At 37.4% G+C, this 26,092-nt stretch overlaps 2 protein-coding genes across 3 annotated transcripts in view; both read right to left on the bottom strand.

Annotated features, from left to right (window-relative positions):
- Window positions 1–25,948, bottom strand: part of POC1B (POC1 centriolar protein B) — a 50,809-nt gene extending 24,861 nt beyond the window's left edge. Inside the window, exons 1-9 of one of the 2 annotated variants that reach the window (XM_027659319.1) lie at window positions 25,783–25,948; window positions 17,072–17,243; window positions 16,130–16,309; window positions 14,907–15,014; window positions 13,903–14,018; window positions 13,388–13,521; window positions 12,566–12,634; window positions 8,507–8,659; window positions 1,325–1,411 (exon numbers count right to left, since the gene is read on the bottom strand). In XM_027659319.1, the coding sequence (XP_027515120.1) occupies window positions 1,325–1,411; window positions 8,507–8,659; window positions 12,566–12,634; window positions 13,388–13,521; window positions 13,903–14,018; window positions 14,907–15,014; window positions 16,130–16,309; window positions 17,072–17,217 (993 nt within the window). In that variant the 5' untranslated portion in view covers window positions 17,218–17,243; window positions 25,783–25,948. The remainder of the gene's footprint in view (window positions 1–1,324; window positions 1,412–8,506; window positions 8,660–12,565; window positions 12,635–13,387; window positions 13,522–13,902; window positions 14,019–14,906; window positions 15,015–16,129; window positions 16,310–17,071; window positions 17,244–25,782) is intronic. The other variant, XM_027659311.1, reaches the window with a different exon arrangement.
- GALNT4 (polypeptide N-acetylgalactosaminyltransferase 4) lies at window positions 21,647–25,671 on the bottom strand. Its single transcript, XM_027659294.1, has one exon. It carries the CDS (start codon window positions 25,274–25,276, stop codon window positions 23,525–23,527), a length of 1,752 nt encoding a protein of 583 aa, XP_027515095.1. The 5' UTR covers window positions 25,277–25,671; the 3' UTR covers window positions 21,647–23,524.
- Window positions 25,949–26,092: the final 144 nt, after the last annotated feature.

The following is a 26,092-nucleotide window of genomic DNA, read 5'->3' as shown; positions in this document are numbered from 1 at the left end:
GGTAATGATTATTGACACAGTCAAAAGGCACGCATTTAGAAGTAACATTTTTATAATGAAGATTATAAAGCCAGATAGATAGCAGTCAAAACAATGTATCTATTTGGTCAACGTATTCCTACAATGAGTTCTGGTCAAAGTTTTGTAAATTGCTTTCATATTAAAAGAATTAATGGAGACTAAGTAATTGATGGATTTATAGTCATGTAATAAAGAATTATAGAATAACTATACATTTGAATTCTGTGATGAGCAGTTAATAATGAACAGAGTATTTAAAAGTGATAGGTAGTCAATAAATTATATGCACCACAATCCACTACCAGTCAAGCCTACTAGATGTCTGTAAGTCTACAAATTACTTTTGACATACATTATCTTAAAGAACCTCATGTCCATTGTGAAAACACAACAAAACAAATGCTAATTAAAATACATTAAATTATCACTTCTCAAATATAAATTATTATATGATTATTTGTTTTGAAGTAAAGGTTTGTCATCAACCTCTGTATCATAAAGAATTTTATATAGTACCTTCACAACATACCTTTCACAAAGCATTCATGACAAAACAGAACAGCAGAAACCACACCTGCTGCCTATTCATATGTATTAACCCTTCAACCACACAAACTCTTTTTACGGTAACTAAAATTACTTAAGATACAGTTTATACCTTCACAGGTCCAGATTCAGAGTTAAAAGAAAAATTCTCTTTTTAACCTAATTCTAGAACAGCGTGTCTTTTAGATTTCATACCAGGAGAGCATATTTCTCCTCCTACGAAACCACCGCTAAAACATTGCCTTCCTTTCCTCCCACGTGCCATACCAATGTCATACATACAGCTAACATTAGAAGGCTCTAATCATATAATTCTGTCTTAAAATGTCTTACTTTTTTTTCCTCCTAGAGAACAATTAAATGCCTTAAAAGGAAAAAGATTAAAGCAGCACTTCTGGAATTGCATCAGTGAGACAGTTATTTCCCATTATTTGCAGATAAAAACAGAGTTACAAAAAGTGTTTGAGAATAAACCACAAATTTTAACAGTAATATTTAGATGTAATTAGCATGGGCTTATAAATAGAATTTCTGTCTATATGGGGTAAAATTACAGTATAACATGAAAGCTTTGCTATTACACCATCTTCTGGTTAGGCTTGGGAACTGTGACAGAAAGCTTAAGTTGAGAATTTAGGATACTGAGCTCTGAGCACTCGACAATTGTTAAAAGAAATATTTTATTCATATGGACAGAAAGAGTACATTTCTGATAACAGCTATATCATATGTTGGGTTTTTTTTTAAAGCAACTTACCAGAGTACTGAAAGATGAAGAGGTTCTAATCTCTATGACAGGTGGATCAGGTGTTTGCATATCAGTTACATCATATGTAGGGTCAACCTGTTGAAAATGAATTATGCTATTATTTCAGCATCAGCAGAAAAAGGGAAATAAGAATGAAATTAAAAGTGAGCACACAGTTAACAATCCGGGTCAGTCAGTTCTCACATTCAGGTTCCTCAAGTCATCTACAACAAACAGACTGTTGACACGCTTACTTGTTGTGTCCCCACTTTGACTGCCAAAATGACTTGAAAAACACTGTTGTGGAAACCAGGTAGGAGATCACACTGAAATCTCTGATAAGTTAACTACCCAAATACAAATCACACTCTTACTGAAAATACAGGAAAAACTGTTTTATACTGAGACAATGTCAGAGGCTGATTGATCAGACATCTCATCACAACATCTGCAATTTTGCTTTTAATATCACAGTTGGACTACTTGCTTATTGTTGGTTATAGGACTTACTCTGTAGCTTTAGCAATATTTTACTAATGTCCTTTCCTGAAAGTGAAGCATTGACAAAATATCAGATAATATGAAGTCTGAGAAAGCTTCTGCTTTCATTTATCTTACAGTTTCACCTAAGGATCAGAATAACCTCCCTATAAAAAATTGTGCTATTTTCCCTACCATTATATTATCTAGGTGTATTACAGCCTAAGATGTTTGCCTTCACAGTATGACTTACAGAAGTACTATTCTCATTATTTTATAAACTGGCAAATTTCACAGAAAGACTAGATGACTTTAAAATTGTCAAGAAGCCTAATGTAATAATGAGAAATGGACTTTTTTCTTTTCAACTTTTTATCAGCTATCCAACAGTAGCCTTATCAGAAAGAGCATTAATTCCAAACAACCTACTGAAAGTGGAAAAAAATAAACAAAACCCTCAAAACTCACACTGGCCTAGTGACAGGGTTGTATTTTAGTCACTGAAAGTTTCTTAGATACAAGGGTCATTTTATTTTGCCTTTTCAAGAGGGAGATCCTATCATTTTACCTGAAGACTGTCAAAATTCTGTCTCAGCCAGAGCTGCTCCCTCAGTAACTGCTTCAGCGCTATTTCCATAAGTTAGAATCCCTGATGCTAGGGTCCACATGTTGGCATACAGACCCTTAGGTCAGAGACATGTTTGTTAAGTAGCCAGAACGCAATCTTAAATCCAGAATTAGTAGCCAGGGAAGGAGGGTAATAACATCTTGTAGTGCCTGAAGACTTTTCATTCAGTTTATTTGGATTTCCGTAAGTTACACGCAGAAATTTAGCTTAAAATTAATAGAAGCAAGATATTCCTCAGTAAGTGTAAGTGGAGGAAGAAGACAAACAAAGTTTACTAGTAAGCTAGAAGGTAAAGAAACATTTAAATACAGATATTATCAGATTATTGAAGGTGAGAGAGATTCTCACACTTTGCAGCACTTACAAATCAGAGATGACAAGCCTTCCTTAAGGGGAGATCTTAATTCTGTTTTTAAGTTTGTTCACTTTTCTGTCTAGCTTTTTCTTTCATTCAGTTTCAACAAGTATTCTTCATTCATGAACTCTTTTTTTCTGTCTTCAGATTATATTTGCATCAATCAAGAATGAGCAGGGACTCAGGGACAATCAAGAAAACCCATACTGCTACAGGGCCATCACAAGCTGCATACTTAAAATTCTCCCTCATTTGTAGATATTAGGATCTTCTCCCTCATATACAGATATTAGGATCAAGTCCTGCTTTCTTCCAATTTTCTCAAATAGATTTGGAAGAAATAAAGGGATAAAGGAGAATGAAAGCATCTTCTCAACAGAAATATGATCAAACATAGTCTCCTCTGAATATGGTATTGATTACCACTTTATCAGTGCTAAAGCAAAGAAGAGAGGAATCACAAATTTTACTTTCTTCCCCTCCATACATGACATGCCTATGGAGATTAAACAGGCAACTGTCCCAAAGAGCTTACATTTATTCAGTGCCCAGGGTCATTTGCTTCTGACATTCAGTCAGTCCTGCAATAAATATAATTAATGCATTATCAGAGTATCAATCCTACTACGAGCAGCTAAGACTAAAGCAGTTTTCTGACATGAATCATTTGGGTGCTGAAGAGAGGACAATGCATCTGCTGGATTCTGCAGAAGAGGGATAACAGGTGCCTACCACTTATCAATACTTTAATGTGGAGGAGCTACTGTAGTATTATTACTAATAGCTCTTGAAACATCCTCTTTGAGGTATCTCCTTCTTATATACATGGAAGATATTGTAGAATGAATTAAATGCTTTTCTTGATACAGGTTGCTAAATAAATATATGGTATTACTAAGTTAAGAAAATGTGGTCTTTATGTGGAAGTGTCATATCCTGGACTTGGAATGAAAGTTCCTCTTCATATAGTTCTGCTTACTGCTTTATCAGAGATAAGGGGACGATGAGGAGCACTGCAAACACTGACTAGGGGTGCAGGAACTATCATAAACAATATTTGAAAAAATTAAATATAAAACTATTAAGCAACTAGTCAGAGCATCTAAAAAGTGTCCAAGGAAATGAGCACGAAACCATGAAGGCTGTAGATGAACACTTTTTACAAATATTAGTGTTTAATATTGCACTAAAAATTAATGAGATAATGGAATGACTCTAAACGTGAAAGTTTCAAATTACTTGACATTTCCTAACAAGCTATAAAATAATCCTACCAAACATATTTGGAAAGATTTAACTTTAAGAAACAAGACAGAAAAACCAGAACACTAAAAAGCAAGGTAGGGAGAACTGTCATGTATTAAAGGTTTTCAATTTAAATTTAATTTAAATTTAATTTAAATGCTTTAATTACTTGGTAGACTGATACATAATAAGTAGATAATCATCTTTTAATATGATAATACAATTATCACATTTTGATCCATAGCACAAGAAAATATATCTGAAGGAAGGTTTCTATAAATCCTTCCAAGCATTCAAAAAATGAAGTCAATAAAATTAAAAGAGGAAGTTCTCACACAAAGTATTTCCTAGGAAAGTGATGTGAAATAGTCTCTCTAAACATACCAAGAGAAAATTAGCATTCAATTTCATTAAACACCGTTTTTGTTCTAGACTGGAGCCCTCAAGCCAAGCGAGCCATATATTCTTTTTCCTACTGCCACCTAGTGTATATTTGGATTTCCTTCATCTAGGAAAATATTTACAACTGAAATTACACCGGAGATTTTAAGATAAAACTAAATCAACAGAAGCTGTTTATGCTCAAGATATAAACTCCGTGTACCTTAATATTGTTCAAATCTCAAAGCTATGTTTTGAAAGGAAACTTTTTTCTACCTTCCATATATATATAGAGGTCTCTAGATTATAAAAGGTAAATTATGTACAAATATGACAAATTCATAAATAGAACTGTCACCTAGTGGAATGGATTTTTTAGTATTTTTCACTAAAACTGCATTACTGTTTAAACATACTGTTTTCAAATAACTCCAAAAGATCCTTATGTCAAAGAGATACAATGACTGGGATTTATCTCAGTTAAATTTAGACATACTGCTGGACATCTATATTTGAGCTGGTCACCCAAGATTACCTCTATGGTCAACAGAAAAAAAGTAGGTGCCTTCCGAGAACAAGTCATTTACTTACATTTCCAAATAGTCTGAATAATTGTAATAGTTATAAGGATTAAATCTCTACTTACTCAAATATTCAAGAAATCACATTGATCAGTGCAGTTGGAGAAGAGTTGTAAAGATTTATAAATCAAGAACAGGAAATTCAACACTTCATTAAAATTCAGGCTACTGCTGGTCTGAGGAGGAGGAGTTTTTGTAAAAGTTAATTATATGTCAAAAAAACGGTATGTAGAGAGAGAGAAAAAAAACTAGGGAAGGTGACTTAAATACTAACAGTTCCATGTATAGCTTGGAAGAGTGAACAACCAAAAGTTTTGAGAAAAGGTGAAAGTACACACTAGCTCCATGTTTCTGTCACTATCCTGAAGGCAAGACACCAGGTGATACCTGTAATTCTTAATGCCCTTATGCAAGCTGCTTTATTCAAAACAGCATTTCCAACAGGTGATGTGGGAAAACACTGTACTGTGTCTCTGATGCCAGCCAAAGAAACCATCGAAGTATAACTCAGGGTAATGCATTATAACACATCTCAAATGTCTAGATAACATTGTAGTGTCTTGTAGCAAACCTTAAATGGTCATCTATGCTTTTAAATATCCCATATCTGAACTGCCTCTTCTGCCTGCTTGTAATTCTTGCATATGTTACCAAGTCTCTTAGAAAACTGTTACTTCCGTTTAGTTAAGATCGATTATCTTACCCCATTCACAGAAATATGAAGAGAAAGGAAGAAAATAAAGAGAAAGGAAACAGTTCTGCATATTATCTGAGGTGCAGATACCAGGGAAAACTGTGTCATTACAATTGCTGTACTGTAGTGGAACAGATAACCCAAAAAGACTGGGGAATCTCCATCTTTCTTCAAGGCCTTCTAACTAGACACAGCTTACTTTATGTACCATTAACAAGAAGAACAGATGACCTCCAAAAGCTCATTCTGACACATCTGTGATTCAATCCCTCCTTTCCCGTATATATGAGAAACATGATGAGCCACTGAAAGATGAGGGTGGTATTGTGGTGGAAGTGTCTAATGTCAAAATTCTGTCTATTGCCTCAACCTTAGAAAGAGGTTGAGGTATTAAAAAAATAACAAATTTTAACCAAAGAAGGACAAATTTTTTTTTCTTATCCAGAGTACAGCATAGCACAGTGGGGCTAGACACGATGCTTTCTCTCATTTACAAGAGGAAATATTTAAGATGATGGAACACCGAAAAATTTCAAGCACAGTTAGTGCCACTAAAGTATATTACTGCTGGTAGTAACCTGATGCTAGTTTTGTCTGGATAAATTATGTTTCTGTCCAGTTGGTAAGGTCTATTCTTCCTCACCATAACAAATATCCCCTTAGTAGACAGGAGAGGCAATTAAAAAAACAGGAAAAGACATACGGAGAAACAGAACTTAGTAACTTCACCTTAACTTTGTCTAAATTGCTGTATTATTACATTAATTCTGAAAATTAGCTGTAGGAGAGATCCTAATCACTACTACTATAATATTTAATTTACATATATAAAAATATAGTACATTACAATAATATGAATTTTGTGGAACTATCAGACACTGTTTTGTCTTAAAGAATATAATATACTTCATGTTTATTTGAGAGAAAGATATTCTACTGACTGTGATGTTTTCTATTAACATCACTAACTGTGATGTTAATAGCAAACTAAACACAACAACCCTCTTCCTAAAATCCTGAAATCAGGCCAGAAAATAAACCACAAAGAGCCCAAAACTTTGCTATGACAAATGTCAAAGCCATAGAGCCCTTTCACTACTATGGAGCACCTATGAATAAATGCAGACATTAGGTTAAGTGAATCTGTCAAAACTAACTGATAAATAATTTCTTGACATTCAACTATCAAATTTCCCTGATGTGCCCTTTCAGTATTGACAACGAGGTCCTTCCTAGCCTTAGTTTAACTTTAGCCTGAACTCATCAATGCTTTTTCAGAGCTTCTCAATTACCTGGGATCAGGAATAGGAAAAAAAACCTGAAAAATTGCTTTAGAGTACATTCACATCTTTGCCAGGCATCTGAGCAGCAGAGGTCTGGAAACATTGACCTGAACAGAAAGCAACCGAACCCTGCAGCTATAAGCTACTGTTTACTTAGCACACGTTATAACTGGGTGCAATTTGAAAGGGTCTTGAAGCAAACTGTTGATACAGCAAGAGTGGCTTAAATCTGCTGGCAAATGCTGTGATAGAGTTCGTTCTGGCACTGACCAACTATACTGAAGGTTGGTAGCAGCAAACTTAACTTCATTCATTGACCTTTCAATGAATATCAAAGTCCAGCACAGAAGCTTGTTTATGAAGCTTGTCATACATGCAGTCATCCTGTTCTTGTTCTGACCAAAAAGCTAAGCATTAGAAAGCTCCACATCCAACATGACAATAGAACCAGGCACATGAGAAATCTCACTGATTAATTCTATCAGAGTTCCCCTCCTCCACCAAAGTGTTTGCCATCTTTATACTATTCATATTGCATATATTTATATTGCATACGTACCCGCCCACCAAAAAAAAAGCTCAGTATCCCCAAATGTCAATGTTTTAAAACTCTGAGCAAGAAACAAATGCCATGGCAGCAGTATCTACATTTTATATGAACACAACCAGGTAATGGTGAATTTCTATAGTCCTATGACAGTATATGACAGCAACCAAAAAGTTCCAAGATTTATCTGTGAGACACTTCTTCCACACAAGAGGCACCTGGACAAAATCAAAAAAGAGATAAAAGTACAGGTAATCATCATGCAGAAACTAGCCAGTTGTATCAAGGACAGTCACAAGTATAGCATAAACAATGGCCTCATTGAAGGCATAGTACTTTTTACCAATCTGCTTTTAGACAATGTGACAAACAGGATTTTTCCAGATAATGAAACAGAATATTTGATATTTCACTTTGGTTCCCAAATGTCCAATACTTCCAAGGGATGCCAGTAGATGCTTTGACAGTAATGTAGTTCAAGAATGAAGTTATCATGAAATCAGACTACATAGTGACATAAAACACACTACTAACCTATAAAGTATTTCTAAACTTTTAGATAGATATCAAGGTCTTCTCATGATACCTAATGGTCTTGGAAAGAGGAACAACTTGTTACAATCAAATATTTGACTTTCAGTAATAATGTCACTTTGTCCTGTTTATAATGATGTATTTTGATTAGTATTCTAAAGCTCAATGCAGATTTAGATACCTTCTGCAACACTTGCCAAGTTACTTCACAAACCAGATCATCATCTATGTTTTTTCTAAATCAGACTTATATTAGAAGCATGAAAGGAATTTCAGCATAAATCTGACAGCATCAGCTAGTCTAGTAAACTTAATGTGGATTCATAAATTATGGTTGCTCCCAAAGTATTATACATAACAATAAAAAGCTCTCTGGTATACATAGAACATATTTAACTATAAAAGCCAGACAGTCTCTACAAAAGTTTCTGGTTTCCTATATTAGATAACTTATTGCACTCACCTCAACTGACTGAAGTTTTTCGTCATGGAGATGAGGTGATCTCGGGTAAATATCAAGAAGATGAGGAGGTTCATCAATATGTGTTCTTCTAAAATTGTGTTTAAGAACTTCTTTATAATCAAAAGAATCAAAGTTGGTTTTCCATAGTAATACCTGTAAGAAGCCATCATATCAGTAACTACTAGAAGCCTATTCAGTGCTCAAAACATAACTCCTGAGTGAAGTCTGTTATTACTAATAGAGCACTACATCAGAATAAGCCTGCAGTGATCACTTAGTCTGATCTCTACAACACAGGCACTTCCCCAGAGTATCTTGCACTTCAAGTCTAAAAGATGTGGTTCAGTCTATTAAAAAAACACAAACAACTATAAAATATGCCCATAATCATAAAACAAAGGAAACTTCTGTCCCACTGGACCAAGTTATTTTTTTGACAAATCAAGTGGTCATACACTGTTAAGTTTCTGCCCCATATAAAGGCTTGCAGGTCTAATAAGAAAGTTTGAGAGCATAAGAGAAATGACAGAGTTCCACAGAACACTAAAACACCTGGTTCCAGTGTTTTAGCATCAGGAATCTGTTTTCTGAACCTTGTCCAATTATACTCTAGGTAGAAACAATATACAACAGTCACACAATGGACGAATGCAGAAGTGAGGTCACAGAATGGAGAGGTAGTCCAAAGATGTTCTATTGATTTAGTCTTATAGATATTCCAGGAAACCAAACCATAACACATCCTACATTTACAGTAAACCAACAGAGTCAAGAAGTCCCACAACTATTCTCCCGGCACACCTGGAAAAGGGTTGTAGACAGATCAGCAAAATAGGATGTCTGTGGAATACATGTGTGTATACATGTAGTGGTTTGAACCAGGTTTTTCCCTGCAGTTCTAAAATGGTAAAACCCCCAGAGGGTGGTAAGCCTTGAAGTTTTGAAGTTTTAGCCAATGAGTGCTTCTGCAAAATATAAACATATCACAACCAAATGGAAGAGAAGACTTGTTGTAGTTTGGTTGTAGAAGAAGGCAGCCATGTTGTGAAGCCACAAGCAGAAAAGGGCAAGAGCCCCTGGGGGGCTCTGGCCCCCCAGCCCCTGGCTGGGGGGAGCTGCAGGGACTTGGAACAGCGTAATGCTGGGCTAAGTGCCTGTAGCTGAATTCAAAAGCCAAAGGAGTTTTTCTCTCCACCGTGGGAAGCAGCAGGAGTAGCGACAGACCAGCACTGACCGGAGAAACGGTGGCACAGAGCCAGAAGAGATAAGATGAAGCAGCAGAGGCATTACAGCCAAGTAGGAGAGAACTCCTGGAAGGAGAGAGAGAGAGACAGCAGCAGAGAGACAGAGTTTTGGGGGTAAGAACTGAACCAGACCCCCCAAACTCCTTAGAGACCCCTCACATCCTAGAAGGGAGGGGTGAAGTGCGACATGCACTGCAGAGAAGAGCTAAGAAGCTCAGTTGTCCTGAGAGTTCACCCAGGACAGTGTATAGGAGGTTGACCTTGGGGCCCTCCCTTGCTGCAAGCTACAAAGAAGCTCGCAGCCATCTTGAGGCAGGGCACAGAAGCTCTGCAAGGGGCTTTAGTCCCCTGAAGATACCAGACCGTCACAGAGACTCCTGTGCTCCGTTGATATGACCATAGTGGAACGACCTTTGTCTGGGGTGAACGTAGCCCACGGAAGACCCCTTTGCCTGCGTCAAGGGGCCAAGAGGAGCTTGGATATCCCCTTGCGTGTGCTAGCAGAAATCCAGCCATCAGCTGCGCATGAGAAAAGGACAGATGACTGCTGCCTTAGAGACGCTGCTGCTCTGAAGAAGGGATCTGTCCTTCTTCCCTCCTGGACTTTTATTTGGAGGGGAGAAGAGATTTGATCCATTGTAAATACTTATGTCATGGTAGAGATAGCTAAGACTGTATATAATGTATTGTAGTATTTATTTGTATAGTCATTGTAATATATTCCCTTTCCCCATTTTGAGTCTCGTGTTTTGTCTGGAAAAAATCATCCCACATTAGGTTGAGATCTGGAAGGGGGCTAGGACTAGGGAATTGGATTTTGGAGATCTCAAACCATGACAATACACCAACAGAAAATGGACACCGAAGAATAAAGTTCTTATGTTTACTATAGATAAAGATATATACACTGGTAGTTACCTAACAGTGGTTAGCAATGAACATTTTAAACTTAGAAAAGTAAAAACTACACCGAAATAAGTAGCCCTCTCCCACCAAACCTTGCATAAAACAAAGGGAAAAACTTCAACAAATACAGGAACGCCTGTTTTTAAGGTAACTAAACCCAGGATTCATTATCAGACTACTAGGACTACTTTTTTAATTCAACATTTAACTAAGAAAGTGCTTCCTGATGAAACTGGATCTTCCTTCTCTTGCATTCAGCATGAAACCACTACATCAAACTGCTGAGAAACATGAGGATCTTATAAATTTTTACCTACTCTCTCCATGATTCCGTGCACCACCAGCTCTACAGCATGGAATCAGGGCAGGAGAAAGGCAATGACATGACTGCACTGAACATGCCTGTTTATTCAGGGTGCCCCAAATTCAAAGGAAGTTTGAAATAAGACAGGCATTCCCAGGGCATGCTGGCATTCAACTGGGAGGCTGTGTTAGGCTTAACGCAATAGGTCCTTTCCATCATCAGAGCTCCCAGACAACTCTTCAGTTATGTGACCGAGTTTAATACATGCACTTTGTTTCCTCTCAAGTTAAGTATAATATACAAATCATCATAAAACTCAAATGAAGTACTCATGAAAGGTAAGGTCAACAATTCAGAATTACTTGGAATCTAAGTTGCATTTTGTAACTTAAAAAAAAAATCTTATTAAAAACTTATGTATGGAAAAGATTCTATTAGTGAGTGAAGAAATAAATCTCTTTCCCTGGTTCTTGGGTTGTTTTTTTTTTTGGTTGTTTGGCCAGTTTTTAGCCGTTTCGGGTTTTCTGTTTTGTTTGGGTTTTTTTTTCCACTTGTAAAATTACTGTTGGAAGTTTGACAACATTTTCACTTTTCCAGTAACTGCAAATCTTGGCAGTGCTTCTTAATAAACACCTTGTGACAGAAAGTAATTTTTTTTTCTTTTTCTTTGAGTGCTTTCAAGTCATTCCAGAAAAGTGTGCTACTGGAAGCAATAAGTAAAAACAAGAAACAGACTGCATTTTTTCTAATGTTACGGAAGTTTTTAATAAAAAATATTTATTATTTCAATAGCTGAAATTTATTTCAAACTCCACGAAACAGAATATAAGCATGAATAATGGTAAATTTAAAAGTTCTTAATTTCTACATCATGGCTTTCTGTATCTACATTGAGCTTTTAGTTTTTTGTAACAGGAAACAATGGAAAAGACAACTAATATTAGGGAACATTTCAGACTGAAAACTTAAGCCTAGTGCTACAAAAGTTCTTTCATCTGGAAAATGTAAAGACCTGATAGAGATGATTCCAAGCTTGATAATATTTTTTTAATTGTGAGATTCATCACAGCAGATGAAGGTTAATTATCTGACTTGCTGTTTAATTTAACTTTTTTATTTTAAATGCTCAAACAACTCTTCCCTATGTAAAATCCATTACTTTACTGTTTCACTGAAGTAAATTAGCAAAGCTAACACAGGACTATTTTTCCCCAATTCTAGCCAAAGTTTTCCCAGTAATATACAACTTAATTCTTACAATTACAGAGTACAGACTTTAAAAGAAGCCAAAACCTAACGGAGCAGCTAGGCCTTAATACTAACTGCAACACAACTACTTTGTTGACCCTGAATTGCAACACTGAAAGCACTGAAAGTATTTTTATTTAAAAATCATTCCTTTATTTTAATATTCAAAATAGAAGCAGCCAATATTGTGGTCTGCTCCTCATCATAACATCCAGTGGAAAGTCTATATAACACACTAGTAGACAGAATGCACGTGAGCACACTGTAACTAGCATGTTACTGTGACATACTATATATAACTCCCATCCACTGCAACAAACATTAAGATATTCAATTTAAAGAGACAATAGCACAAACCTGAGCATCTGCTCCACCTGAGGCAAATTTTTCACCACCTTTTGAAAAAGCCACAGAAAGTACAGGTCCCTGGGGAAAAAAAAACAAACATACAGTAAAATTACATTATTACTGTAATCATGGTACTTTAATGCAAAGAGAAAAACATTGATGCCATTACCTACTATAACATACTTTTCAATTTTAATAAAATAAGGAACAATTTTACTGAACTGAAATTTTTGCCAAACAATTTCATTGAAGAGTTAATATTGCACTTTTTAGTTAGATGCTGCATTGCAATTACTATAATCAATACTAGGAAAATAGTGGCATTTTCATTAGATTTTATACTTCAACTCTGCAACAAAAAATTACAAAATATATATTATATTACTCAAGGCTATGTGTTTGATTCATTATCAAAAATACGGTTTGTTTTGCATAAGAGGAAAGGGAGGAAATGCCTGCCATTCTTCACCAAAGTTGTCTTCCGTAAGCTTCTCCCTCCTTAGAAGCACTGTTTTTTAACAGACAAAAGACTAAGTGCCAAATAACATGATTATGAAAATCAAGAGTGGATTTTCAATTAATTCAGAACACGAGCTATTACTTAACATTAAGCATGTAACATTGACAGATAAAAAGCATGGCCACAGGTAAAACCGATGCATACCCTTAACCACTTGTAATAAGGTGCATTAATACAACATCTTGCTGTCCACTAAAGTTCATCCACAAGTTGTAAGGTACCAGACACAATAGCATAAACGTTACTTTCTCCTTGAAAAGATACTGAACAATCTGTTAAGATCTCCACTTAAAGGGGATTATTGTGTATACCTTGTGTCCATGGAGAGTGTAAATAAGTCTTTCTTCTAAGAGGTCCAGAATCTTAAGGGTACCATCAGTAGAAGCAGTGATGAGGTAGTTACCAGAAGGATGGAATGATACACAATTAACCCCTGCTCTGTGAACTAATTTACAGAAGACAATATTCAAAGGCTGTAGATATCTACTAAGAAGAAATGTACACTTTATTTCTTTGCTCTTTTCTACTTCCCAAAGAACAGCCCTCTTCATTTAAGGGAAAAACAACCAAAGTGCTGGGGCATAGCAGACTCTCCAAAGTATTTGCTTAGTTCTGTTCGAAAAATTAAGAGATGCAAAGAAATAAAAAGGATTCAGATTGGATTTTTAGGGTTGCGAGACTACAAGAAGATACTTACAATATGCCAGTATGACTTGTTTGTCCACTTTCCCCAGTAAGGAATGAAATAATATACTCTTAATAAATCACATTTCACTGCAAAGAGCTCCCGTTGTAAAGAAAATGAAACTAACTACATTGCTTTTACCTTTGAAATGCTGCAGTAGCTTGTTTACTCGAATATCCCACAGTTTCACTGTATGATTGGAACCTGCAGAAACTATACACGTTCCACTTGGGTTGAAATCCACAAAATTTACAAATCTAAATATAATTAATGAAAACAGATTGATTATGTGTTTCCATAGAAATATTTAGGTGTGTATATATATATATATAAAACCCACTATATTAACATTAAGTCGCCAAAAACTTGTGTGAAATCCACAGGTATGGAAACTCAAGGCATTTCAAGTAACTGAAATAAGCATAAGAAAACAAGATGTGCATGATAAATCAGACTGTATAATGTGGCTTTTGTTGAAAATATAGTATAATTGACCCAACTCAAATCTTCAGAGTTTGTGCTGGAGTATAAAGTCCCTAGAAGATAGTGCTGCAAAGAGTTTGTAAGCAACAAGTAAAATAACTATGTCTAAAAACTGAATATCTAGCTATAACAATATTTTAAATTGGCAAAAAGGATGAAGGCAGCCATGAAACCAGCAAAGCACATATACAAGATATATATTCCACTGACTTGTTAATTAAAGCTCTGTTTCCAAGATGTTTAAGAAAACTGCATATAAGTAAAGCAAGTATTTTTTATATTTAAAGAAGGCAGATCACTGAAGCTAACAGAATAATGTTTTCATCAACAAATGGAAAATTCTCCAACTCTTCTTCTTGTTGAAGCATCCAATATCAAACAGCATTATTAAAATGGAGGGAAAACATGAAAACATTACAAAAATCCAAGAATAACCCCAATTCTGCCCGGACTATTTCTTGATTGCTGGAAAACAGCTGGATAAGTGCAGCCAGTTAACCTCTTTAGAAGAACTCTGTATGAATTATTTTACTTCACATCGGTGGTAGAAGTTTGATCTATTTTCAGATTTAACATATACAGATGTTAATACCACAGAAGATGCATTTAATCTCATTAGAATGACACATTTACATTTCTCCTTTTTTTCTAGTAACACTTACCCTTCATAATCTGAGAAGCTATTAATACAAGTTTTATTTCTTGTATCCCAGATCTTAACAGATTTATCCTCACTGCAAGATGCTATTATTCTTCCGTCAGGTGAAAATCTGGAACATGCAAGTGAATACACTATTAAACAGCTGATACTACCTAGATGAGCATTAGAGACATAAGTTGCAAAATACCAGAGCCAAGAAAGCCCATTTGAAATAAAGATGTGTAACATTTAAAGGACATTTGAATGTCTCATATTTCTCAGGGAGTAATAAAACCGAAAAGCTTCTCCCCTTACTCTTCCCCCCTTCATTTCACAATCAACTGCAATTAAAAACAGAGCCATAAACAAGAGAAAGAGAGGGGTAGGGGAGGAAGGTATCAGCAGCCTAAGGATGTCACTTTAGATGCCGAGGATATTACTATAGAAAACTATAAGCAAAAGACAAAGAGGACACAGTAGAACCTTGTGTTCCATTTTAACCTACATATATGTTCTCCTCTGAGTTCCCCCTAGACTTACAAATTGTTAGCAAAGCATTCACAATTACTCCTAGACTAGTAGACTAGGTTTTTAAATAGTAAAACTGATTTGTGTAGAATTTCCTCAGGCATTATTTTTTCACATCTTGAGCAACTGCACAAGGACATTAGAAAACTGTTCAAGAACTTCCACATGCGATTTCCTAGAGCTTTTCTTTTTCTTTTCAAGTCAGATACTTTGAAACTTTGTAGAGCTCTGCACTTCACCAGGGTTAAGTTTTTTTCTCAAGAGCTTTAAATCAGGCATCTCTCAGCTGCAAATTGCCCATCAATATGGCAAAAAGGAAAAGGAAAACCAGCAAAGAACAAGAATAGTTAAGAAAACCCTTATCACGCATAATAAATCTAAAAACAAGTGAATGCTGTGAAATAAGTTAATACAGCATGAAAACAAACACAACTGGGGAAAGACGGGATACAGAAGACCGTGTTGGTCCTTTAAAGTAAAAGAATTAATATACAGCAACAGATTTAATATGTACACATATTAACACAGAGTAAGCTTTCATACTTCAACTAGGAGATATATACAAAACTTGTGTAAATAAGATTGCTTAAAATTTAATTATTACTGATAGATAATCATTTGTCTTTCACGGATTTTTCTTCCCTTAGTTCTACCTTGGGACATAAAAACACCTTGTTAGGAGTTCTACTTTACCAAGAGAATAAAAATAACACTTACTTGGCACAGAGAACCCAACGAGTGTGTTGGAATAGGGTAAACAAAAGGCGCTGACTGCAAACACTCCATATTTTTATTGATTTATCATTGGATGCTGAAACTAGAGAGCAGCCATCGTGGGAGAAGCTCACACTACGAACAGATGCTGTATGACCTTTCAATACTGATGATTCTCCATGACTAAGGGGGTAGGAGGGAAAAGAAACAAAACCCCAAACACCAAGTCATGAATCACAATTATATTAAAGAGTTTAAAACCCCGTAAAACTCAATGTTAACATATATAGAACCTCACCCAAATGAAAAAGCAGCATATAGAGGCTAAATCTTAGTGTCACCATTATTTTTTTACTTATTCCAATATTAATTATTAGAAAAACATTCTTTAAATTGCATTTAATATGACACAATTTTAGAGAACTGTGCAAATAACTAGAAGCATTAACCTTTAGCACCACTAGTATTAATATTTAAAAGAGAATTTTTTATACAGTAATCTACAAAATGTTTGAAAGTTAAAGTAACATCCGTTTTTCTAAGATCATTTCTAATTGCTCATAATCACTACTACTTAAGAACAGTGTAATAAGGCAAGCAGATTAAAAACAGTTTTTTTCCAAAAAGTCATTTTGCTTCCTTCATCACTTCTCTCCCCAAAATGAAGTGCACCCATGCAATCCTTACTAAAATATAATCTTTAATCCAGACAAATACTACCAAACCTAGTCCTACACACATGAAACTGTGACCTTTGAATTGTTACATTTTTCTTTTGAAACTACAGCATATTCAGTAAAGAACAAAGTAACACAGTAAAGAACTGTGCTATTTGTGCTCCCTGATCTCTGTGGGAAGGAAAAAGAAACTTCTCTTGAGCAGACTCCAGTATTCACATTGCACTTCAATGAAACACATACCATAACATTGCCAGGTTATACTCACATGCAAGGAACCCATAGTCTGACAGTATGATCTTGAGAAGATGAAGCCAGTAGCTGCCCATCTGGTGAGAACTCTACACTGGTCACTGCTTCCACATGGCCTACAAATCTGTAAGCTCTGCATCGTGTCTTCAGTTTCCACACCATAAGAAACCTATCCAAAGAGCAGGTAGCTGGCAAGAAGTAAAAGATATTAGGAGTCTCTTCACTGTTCTTATAAAAATCAGAGCTAATGGCTATGGATTAGGATTCAACAGTGAATTTACTGAGTCTTATGGGGATGGAGGAGTTGTTGGGTTTTAATGGATACTTGACCTGAGTAGAAGCCTGGCAGCAAACAATGCCAAAATCAGGTTTTTCAAAGGTTATCACAAGACTGGGAGGAGTAAAGAATAATACCTAACAGGCAGCTCTCTCACATACTAAGCAAACCACCTTGCAAGTACTTGGAAGATACAGAACAAAAAATCCAAAGCCACACACCATGCACACCACTAAGTACGAATCCAGACTGGTGTTACCAAATACTAAGACAAATAGACAAATTCTTCAGTAATGTCATTTTGATTTCTGAGATGAAATTTGTTTCAAGGATCAAGTGTTTAATTCTGAAAAAACAAGCCAACTTGAACTCAAGACATGATTTCTAACACTTCAGATATCTACACTAAAGATATCCATATATGATAATTCTATAATCCTATTTAAGTACTGATTTTATAATACTAATATTTGTCTAGTTCAAAACACAACATAAAGTTGTCAGTCTGATAATAGAAAGAACTTTTTTTTCTTTGTAGTTACTTTACAGGTGGATCATCCTATCTACATTTGAAAAGGCAAGCATAACTTCTACCAGAGTTTGATCGTTTTCAGGAAACTATATGCAGCAAAGGGAATAAGCAGCTGAATTAAACTGGTATGTGTGATATTCTTACATCCCTATTATCTTCATCTCTGCTGTTAGCATGCAGGACATAAATAAACAAGGTATTCACACACCCATCCCTCATCTATAAATTCCTACCCCTAGCAGAGAAAAGGAGGGAGAGGAAGAACAGAGACCTCCTAGAAGTTGAAGAGGACATGAAGAGAAGAACAGTTCTTCTCTTCCTAGACTCTTTCAAGCACCAACATAGCACAGAGGAATTGAGTTTATTATCATGAGTGTCAAGGCAATCCTCAAACAAAATGCTAAAATATAAAATATTAGATATTAAATTCTCTTTATGAATTTGATACAGAAATATTATTTTTATTCCCCAAAGACTAGCCTTTGCTAAAAGACATGAGACCAGACTATCTCTATGCCCATATCAATAGGTCTATATTTGACAAATAAATACAGGATATTTTCCCCCTGCTTCAATTTTTCAGAACTCTATTTTACAGCAGGCTCTTTCTAACTGAAAGAATTTCTTTTTCACTTTGATTCAGAAAAATGGAATCTAGAGTGGCATAAATCTGAAAGGCAAAAGTGAAATGTAAGCTAAAATAGAATTCAAAGGCATCAAGTCGGAAATGTGAAACAGACAAGACTGATGGTTTCTAAAACAAATAATTAAGGAACTACCAAATACCTATGGTACCTTATGAACTGCACGAAGGCTGTGCAATACCAGCTGTTTCTGCTTTCAGTTCTAAAAACTGAAGAAAATATTCTTTGAAAGATGACAGTACAATACATTCAAAGCCCGGTTTCTTATAGCTTGCTCGCTCACAGATGGGTTATCCCAAGGTTAATGAGACACAAGCAGTGACCTGAAGTTCTTCCCGTGGTACATCCACCATCATCTTCCTTGTTTTCCCTCTGGACTATGCTGCCTATGCTTGCACAGCATCCTCTCTCCATCCTTATGTATATGTCTCTCTTGAAACCACCTGCCCATTACCATGACACACAAAGACTATTACTATCTCTAATAAGCAGTTCCAGCCCAGCCAACACCACCCCAGAGGTGATGGAGGGAAGAAGGTTCAGGATTTGCACAGAAAAGGGTGAGTAACTGACAGACTCGTTACAGAAGTATTTTCCCTAAGGCACACGGGTTGATGTCACTCTATATCTGAACACCATGAGAGAGACAGAAACTCTAAGCCAAAACTCTACATCTATATTGAACTTTGGCCCCTATCCTGCAGGAGAAATCAGTCCCTTTAACATCAATGAGGCTCAGCCAAGCCAAACTATTCCCTGTCCAAGCGGGCTGAAAAAGATTTTGGTGCATATGGCTAACACCCAAGCATTTCACTGTAATGGTAAACGTTTTACCTTAACTAACCACAAGCAGAAAATACAAGAGTACATAGTATGTTGCCAGCAATACTAATCTTAAAACCAGTTTTATCCATGAAAATGTACTTTGATCAAGTAAACATCACTATTTCTCTTTATTCCATTCTAAGGGCTTTTGCCTACTTTACAAGAATGCTGCTTCTCCAATTTACTCAAGCACAGTACTTTAAGGCTGCACAGATGATGCGTTCTGACAGCATTTACTGAGTATATCAGCACCCTTTATTTTGGTGACTTTCAGTCACCAAATCACCACTAAATAGTCCAGAACAGATCTCCAAGGCTAATTTAAAGTACTGGATCTGAAACAAAAAAATACAGAAGGTCCATAAGAATTCTTTAGGATGTGCCATAGTGCAAACAGGTCTATTGCTCCTCAGAGAACACATGACACAACCAGAACCATGTTTAGAGACATGTCCTTGCTATGAAAATATTTGATCAATTGCAAAATACAACTAAAAAGTAGAAAGCTGAAAATTCACACTGAGCTGAATCCAATATGCCACTTAGTCCAGTTTATAGCCCAAGTGCCTTTTTTTTTAAACATCAGTGCTTCTGTACACATGCAAGTATAGCTGATACGTCACTGGGTAATTTGATTTTCTGCTGATGAGTCATAACAGAATTGAACACCTAAGAATAAAGACTTGGCCTTAGGCAAAGGCCAAGTTTACACACCACTTTGGTGCAGATCTCTAAACAGATATCTGAGCTTCAGGTATGCCATGAAAAAAATTGTGTGGTATTTGCAATGAAACAAAGTTCAATTTATAAATTGTGACTGCATACTATGGTATACATTTTCATATATACCCACATATATAAGAAGACACAAGTTACTGTAATACAGAATTACCATTTCATTCACACAGTACCACAGTGTTGACTAAGAAAGTTGTGCAAAGATCAGAAGAGACAAACTCAGTAGGTTTTAACACCTAGATGTACCTCTCTCAAAGTAAGCATCTCTAATATAATTAATTGCTCAATGCAAGAGTTACAGGGCAGATGGAACACAGGGCTGTGCACATGATGGGTGTGTGAATATTCAAATACCACCACTACCAACAAACCCCTACACTTTACAGGAACTCTGTAACTCTCAATGTCATAAGGTGCAACATCACAATACAAACATGTTTGTGAATTGCAAGATTTCCTACTTGGCAAAAAACAATTATTAATTGAACTTCTGTCAAGAAAGCCAATCTGGAATTCTAAGCACAGTGGATAAAACACAAGGAACTTCTAATAACTCACATAAGTTCAAGTTCATGACAGTTTTTATCACACACTATACATTACACAAGAGAAAGAGAACTGAAGAGTCAGCACACTAGTAAATATTTAATTGTCATTCTGGATTTTATTTTTTAATAGAAACCCCAAAGCCCTCCACATTTATTCAGTGTTAAGTTTACATTCAATTTTTTTAAGTCACTTAGAATCAGTAGTTTAAAATATGTACAAGTGTTTCCCAATTTTCAAAGTCTAACAGAATAGAAAACCATTCAGAGTTTCAGATTTTCCAGAAATCTATATATACTGAAATATAACTGGAGTATTTCTGTAGAGTTGCTGCAACTCAATTCAAAACTAGTTGAACTTGAAATGGCAAGGTAGGTTTTCTTTCTCTTCTTTCTTTTTCTCTCCTTCTCTAGTCCCTCCTCCTTTTATTCCCGTATTTTTTACTCCCATCAGGAAGATTTTTTTTTCAGGGCTTTCACTTTTTTTTTTCCAATTAGTTTATAAATAACCCCAAAAATAGAATGGGAGGTCATGGGGAGGAAGGAGGGTTTAGATATATACAGAGAAAAACTTCCAAACTAAGAGGCAGATTCACTTAAAGTTATTGCTTAAATAGATAAGGAACACTTTGAATGTCAGTTTTAACATGAAGGTAGTTGTTTATAGGAAATGCAGTTTTTGCCAAGTGCTAAAAAAGTTAACTGTATAAAAGTTGCATAGTCTACATTCATACCATTTAATTGCTTTCATCTGAGGAAACATGCATTGCATATACAACTCATGACCTGCCATACAGGAGAACCTAGGCCTTTTTCCTGTCATTTCTATTGAATATAACAATCTACAGCAAGCTTTTCACAAAAGCACATATTTTATTTAATTAACTGCTCCAGTAAATAATGACTGGGTGCCTTTTAAAATTTGATAAATGATTCATAACTTGCAGGTTCACAAAAGAATTCCTTACTGCAGAGTGGAATGGAATTTTTCAGGAACGTTTCCCTTATGTAGCAAAAAGTTCTTTTTAAAAAAACAAAAACAGAAAAAAAGTTTAGTGAAAAAAAAAGAAAAAAATATTAAACTGCAAGTAACTGCCTAAAAATAAGTTAAGGACTTAAAAGAACCCATGCCACACAGTGGCAAGCATTTTTAGCATGATTCAATTCTACATCCCAAGCTCCACATTTTCTTCTTCCGTTCTGCCTGCTTCCACCCAAACCTCTCAATGCTTTCAAACCACTAAGATTTAAAAATACATCTTAATTTACTCTTGCTTTATTCTTGGCAAAACTTCAACATCAGGTCTCACCCCTTTTTAACCTTTCTACCTACTAACACCTGCAGCAAATGCACACCTACTTTCTCACTAGCTTGAGTTCCTACCTACCAGCCCCATGTCAAGAATTACTACACTGTGGCTACTGAAGAATATTTATCACTTCAGTGAAAGCAACTGAAAAAGTTGGAATGCCCAAAATATTAAGAAAAGTGTTCAACTTAAATCATATAAATCACATAAACCTAAAAAACAGATACTAACACAAGATTTTTCTTCAAACACACAATATATCTATCACATCTACCATCTATAATCATGCTCAAAACAGATTAATGACATGATTCAAGAATCAATATTCTTCAGAACTCAGCATAACAGGATAGACAAAACATTCTGAATAAGCCATTCTGTGGCTTAAACAGCTTCCCCACAAATCTTGTTTTCCTTCAAGCTGTCCTTTGCTTTTCAACTCCCCTCATGTCAGCAATGCCAGCTTCTTAACCTCATCCAAGGTCTCCTGTGCTACCGTTGTAACTAGAAAGAGGCAGCTTATGCTGCATTATTTCAAAACTCTGTCTAGGACTGATCCATGCCAGCTGTTGCCATAACACAAAACAGCCCAAGTTTTCCTCTGTTACCTTCCTCTCCTCCACTGACAGATCAAATGAAAAAAAAAAGGGATACATGGTCTAGAACACAAGTTTTGTGTCCCTAGGATGTGAGGCTGAACATGGAAAAGCTTACACAGAGGCAATGCTAATATTACATATACAGCTAAGAAAACATAGTACCTAATACAATTCTGTGCTTTCTTTCCTTCTCCACTACCTTTAAACAGAATTCTTAGTTGTTGCCATCCCTATTTTTTCCCATTTGTGGTACCATTAGCATGTCCTTGGTTTCTCTGCCACCACACTCTTTTCTAAATGCATGAGGGCTCCTGACTAACACCCATGAGGTAAGATTTTTACAACAGGTACAACATCACAAAGCAGTGCCAAAGCCCATCTACTAAATAAATTTCCTGTTCTTCTATGTAATAAGCTAGTTGTTACCCTTAACAGCATGTACCTTCCTAGAAAAATGCAGAATATTACAAGGCTTAGATTCAATTTTCCACATCAATGTCCATTCAATCACATGCCTTACTTATGGTGTTAGACACATATGTTATAATGTATCTGCAACACAGGTCAGCTAATACCACTGCAAGAACCTTAACTTTTACTTCTGTAAGTAAAGATTCGTTACTTTCATGTAACGAATCTTGCAGGACTATTGCATAATTGTTTTTTTTAATTAAGCCAAAAAAACCGCATCTTCGTCCACTCAAAAGCCTTTGTTCTGCCACAGGCAAGACAGGCCAAAGTAAGAAAATAATGAATCAAAATTTTACAAAAATAAAAGGCATTAGATCTGTATTCCATGTTTTAGAAACCAAACCCCAGGATTTACTTTTGCTTTCTATATAATTGATCACAAGAGATAGTTTCTACACCACTACAGACACATCTGAAAACATTCCAAAATATTCAATCAAATGTTGCTATCTGTTCATGCACGTAAAAACTTTGGAGATTACTCCAAAAACCTTGGAGAGTCCATTCAATTCATACTACGAGCAGTGATTATTTCTCAAATTTCCACATCTGGTTTTTATCTGCAGCATTACAAGTTCTCATCTGCACATCTGCACGTCCCCCAGTTGTACGATAAGCAGTAAGGCACTTTCCTGAATGAGGATGATAAATAGTCCCATCTTCTCTGAAATGCCAGATAATAATTTCTGGCACAGGAGAACCATCTTTTGGGCAGCTCCTCATACCAATGAAGTCTTCATGTTCAGGAACTTCAGCACATAGCTCAGTTACAGAGTTAAATCTAATCTCCTGATTTGATGTATATTCAAAAAACTGGTTGCCTCCCTGACCATGACAGCCAAAGAGAGAAAGGTGAGACCCAGTAGGATTATGCTCTTGTAAGACATAGTCAAGGCACTCTGAAGATATTCCTACGCTGCGGATAGCACCATGCCAGCCAGGACGATCTTCTGGTACGTGCAACTCAGCAAATACATTTTTTAAATACCAGTTAAAACTCTTGCATTTCAAACGCTCTCTAAGTATCTTTCTCTCAGAAATATCTCCATAGTTTTCTTTTCTTGCTGATGGATTTCTGTTGTAAAAGTGATCTTTGAACTCATCCATCCACACCTCAGCAGCACGTGCCGTGTTCTGAAGGAAATTTGGTCTAGCATAGGGTGCACGCTTTGGAAACACATGACCCACATGGGAGCATGGATGAATTTCCAACATGCCTCCACACTGCCAAACCCTAAATGATAATTCTAAGTTCTCCCCTCCCCAAACATCCATTCCTGTATCATAGGTACCCAGGTACTCAAAATATTTCTTGCTGACAGCAAACAAGCCACCAGCCATAGTTGGGGATCTGATTGGGTCGGTTTCATATTTGCGCCTGAGACGTTCATGTTTTGGCACCGAGTGCCACTGGAATGTCAGACGCCAGTCAAAGCCCCCAATCATGGGCTCTGCTGTTTGCATGTAGTATTCAAATGTTTTCCAGTCAATGGTGTCAATGACAGGACAAACAATAACAGTCTCATTCTCAGCAATCCTCTCGAGCAATGGTTCCAGCCAACCAGAGACACATTCACAGTGACAATCTAGGAATGTGAGGACATCACCAGTAGCAAAGGTAGCGCCAATTAAACGTGCACGAACCAATCCTTCTCGTTTGTTGGTTCTTATCAAGCGAACTCTTTTCAGACTGCTTATGTATTTTTCAAGTTCAGCCTTCAAATACATTTTATCACTCAGGTCATCCACCAGTATAATTTCTTTCAGAAGCACTGAAGGTGATGTTTCAAGAACACTATATATCGTCCGCAGCAATGTTGACCAGGCTTCATTGTAAAAAGCGATTATAACAGATGTAGTGGGCAGTCTTCTGTAGTCATAAGATTTAGTCTTACAACCACTCAGTCGATTATCTTCAATGTGCCGGTGGAGAGAGATTTTATCACTCAAATAAATATTAATTGCATACTTCTCGATCAGCTCTTCTTCCTGTTTCTTTTCCTCAGGACTCAGCTGCGGGCGAGAGGGTTTACCCCATTCTCCTGGGGCATGAGGATCAGGTGGGGGTTTGTCATAAACTGGACGAGCCAAATCTACAGCTTCTTCTGCTCTGTCAGAAAAGCGCCTCTCCCATTTTCCTTTAGTGATGCTCTCTCCGGCGAGGGAGGCACCGAAGGAAGAAACCGACAGCTCGACCACAAAGTAAGCGATCATTAAGAAGCCGAGGAACATGCAGCTTTTACGGACCCACGTCCATCTTCTCGCCAGACGGATCCTCATCGTAAGTGGTTAAAAGCAGCTCGTAGCAGAAAGGGGCTCCCTGAAGTCCTGTCGGCTCCCTCCGCGCCCCCAGGGCGGAGGGGACCGCAGGCACTCCCAGCTGTGGGCTCGGGCCGCCGGCAGTTTGCAGCAGTCCGGCCGCGGTGGGCCCAGCAGATTCCACAGGGACCGCGGGGGGAGCGGGGCAGAAGTGGAGGCACGGAGCAGCCCCCTGCCCCTCCGGCCTCGGCGCTCCCCTTACTTCCTCCTCCTTCTCCTCCTCCTCTCTCTCCGCGGGACAAACCCCTCCTCCTGCCCTGTGGTTTGCTCAAAAAGTTGTCGCTTAAGGAAGGGGCAGAGACTCTTCGGCCCGCCTGGCCGGCGCGGGAGCCCGCCCCGCCTCCGCGGCCGGACCTGCGCCCGGAACCGCCGGGCGGCTCCGCCAGCTGCCGGGGAGGGAGGGAGGGAGGAAGGAAGGAGCGGGCTGCCCCGCCCGGAAAGCAAACGGCGCCCGGCCCCGCACTCACCCAGCCCTGCTGCGTCCGCGTTGAAGGCGACGCCTGTCACCGCCGCCGTGTGGCCTCGGAAAGGCCGGATCAGGACGGGGTCCTCCTGGGGAGAGGGTGCGCACCGTCAGGCTGCGGGCGGGGGCGGCCCCCAAAGGGGCCGCTAACGCCCCGCGCGCGGCGGGAGCCCGGCGGTCCCGGCGCCTTGAGCGCTCCCAGCGGCGGGGGCGGCGGTCGCGGCCGTGCAGCCCTCGGCGCCGGGCGACACCCGCCGGCCGCGGCTCGGCTGCGCTCGCCGGCGATCGGAGCCCGGGGCCGAGCCCTTACCAGC

Source organism: Corapipo altera, unplaced genomic scaffold (genome assembly GCF_003945725.1).
Source record: "Corapipo altera isolate COAL_440 unplaced genomic scaffold, ASM394572v1 1, whole genome shotgun sequence".
In the NCBI taxonomy this organism is placed as follows: domain Eukaryota; kingdom Metazoa; phylum Chordata; class Aves; order Passeriformes; family Pipridae; genus Corapipo; species Corapipo altera.
Note: the sequence above shows the minus strand (reverse complement) of the source record. Positions and strands in the feature narration are given on the sequence as shown.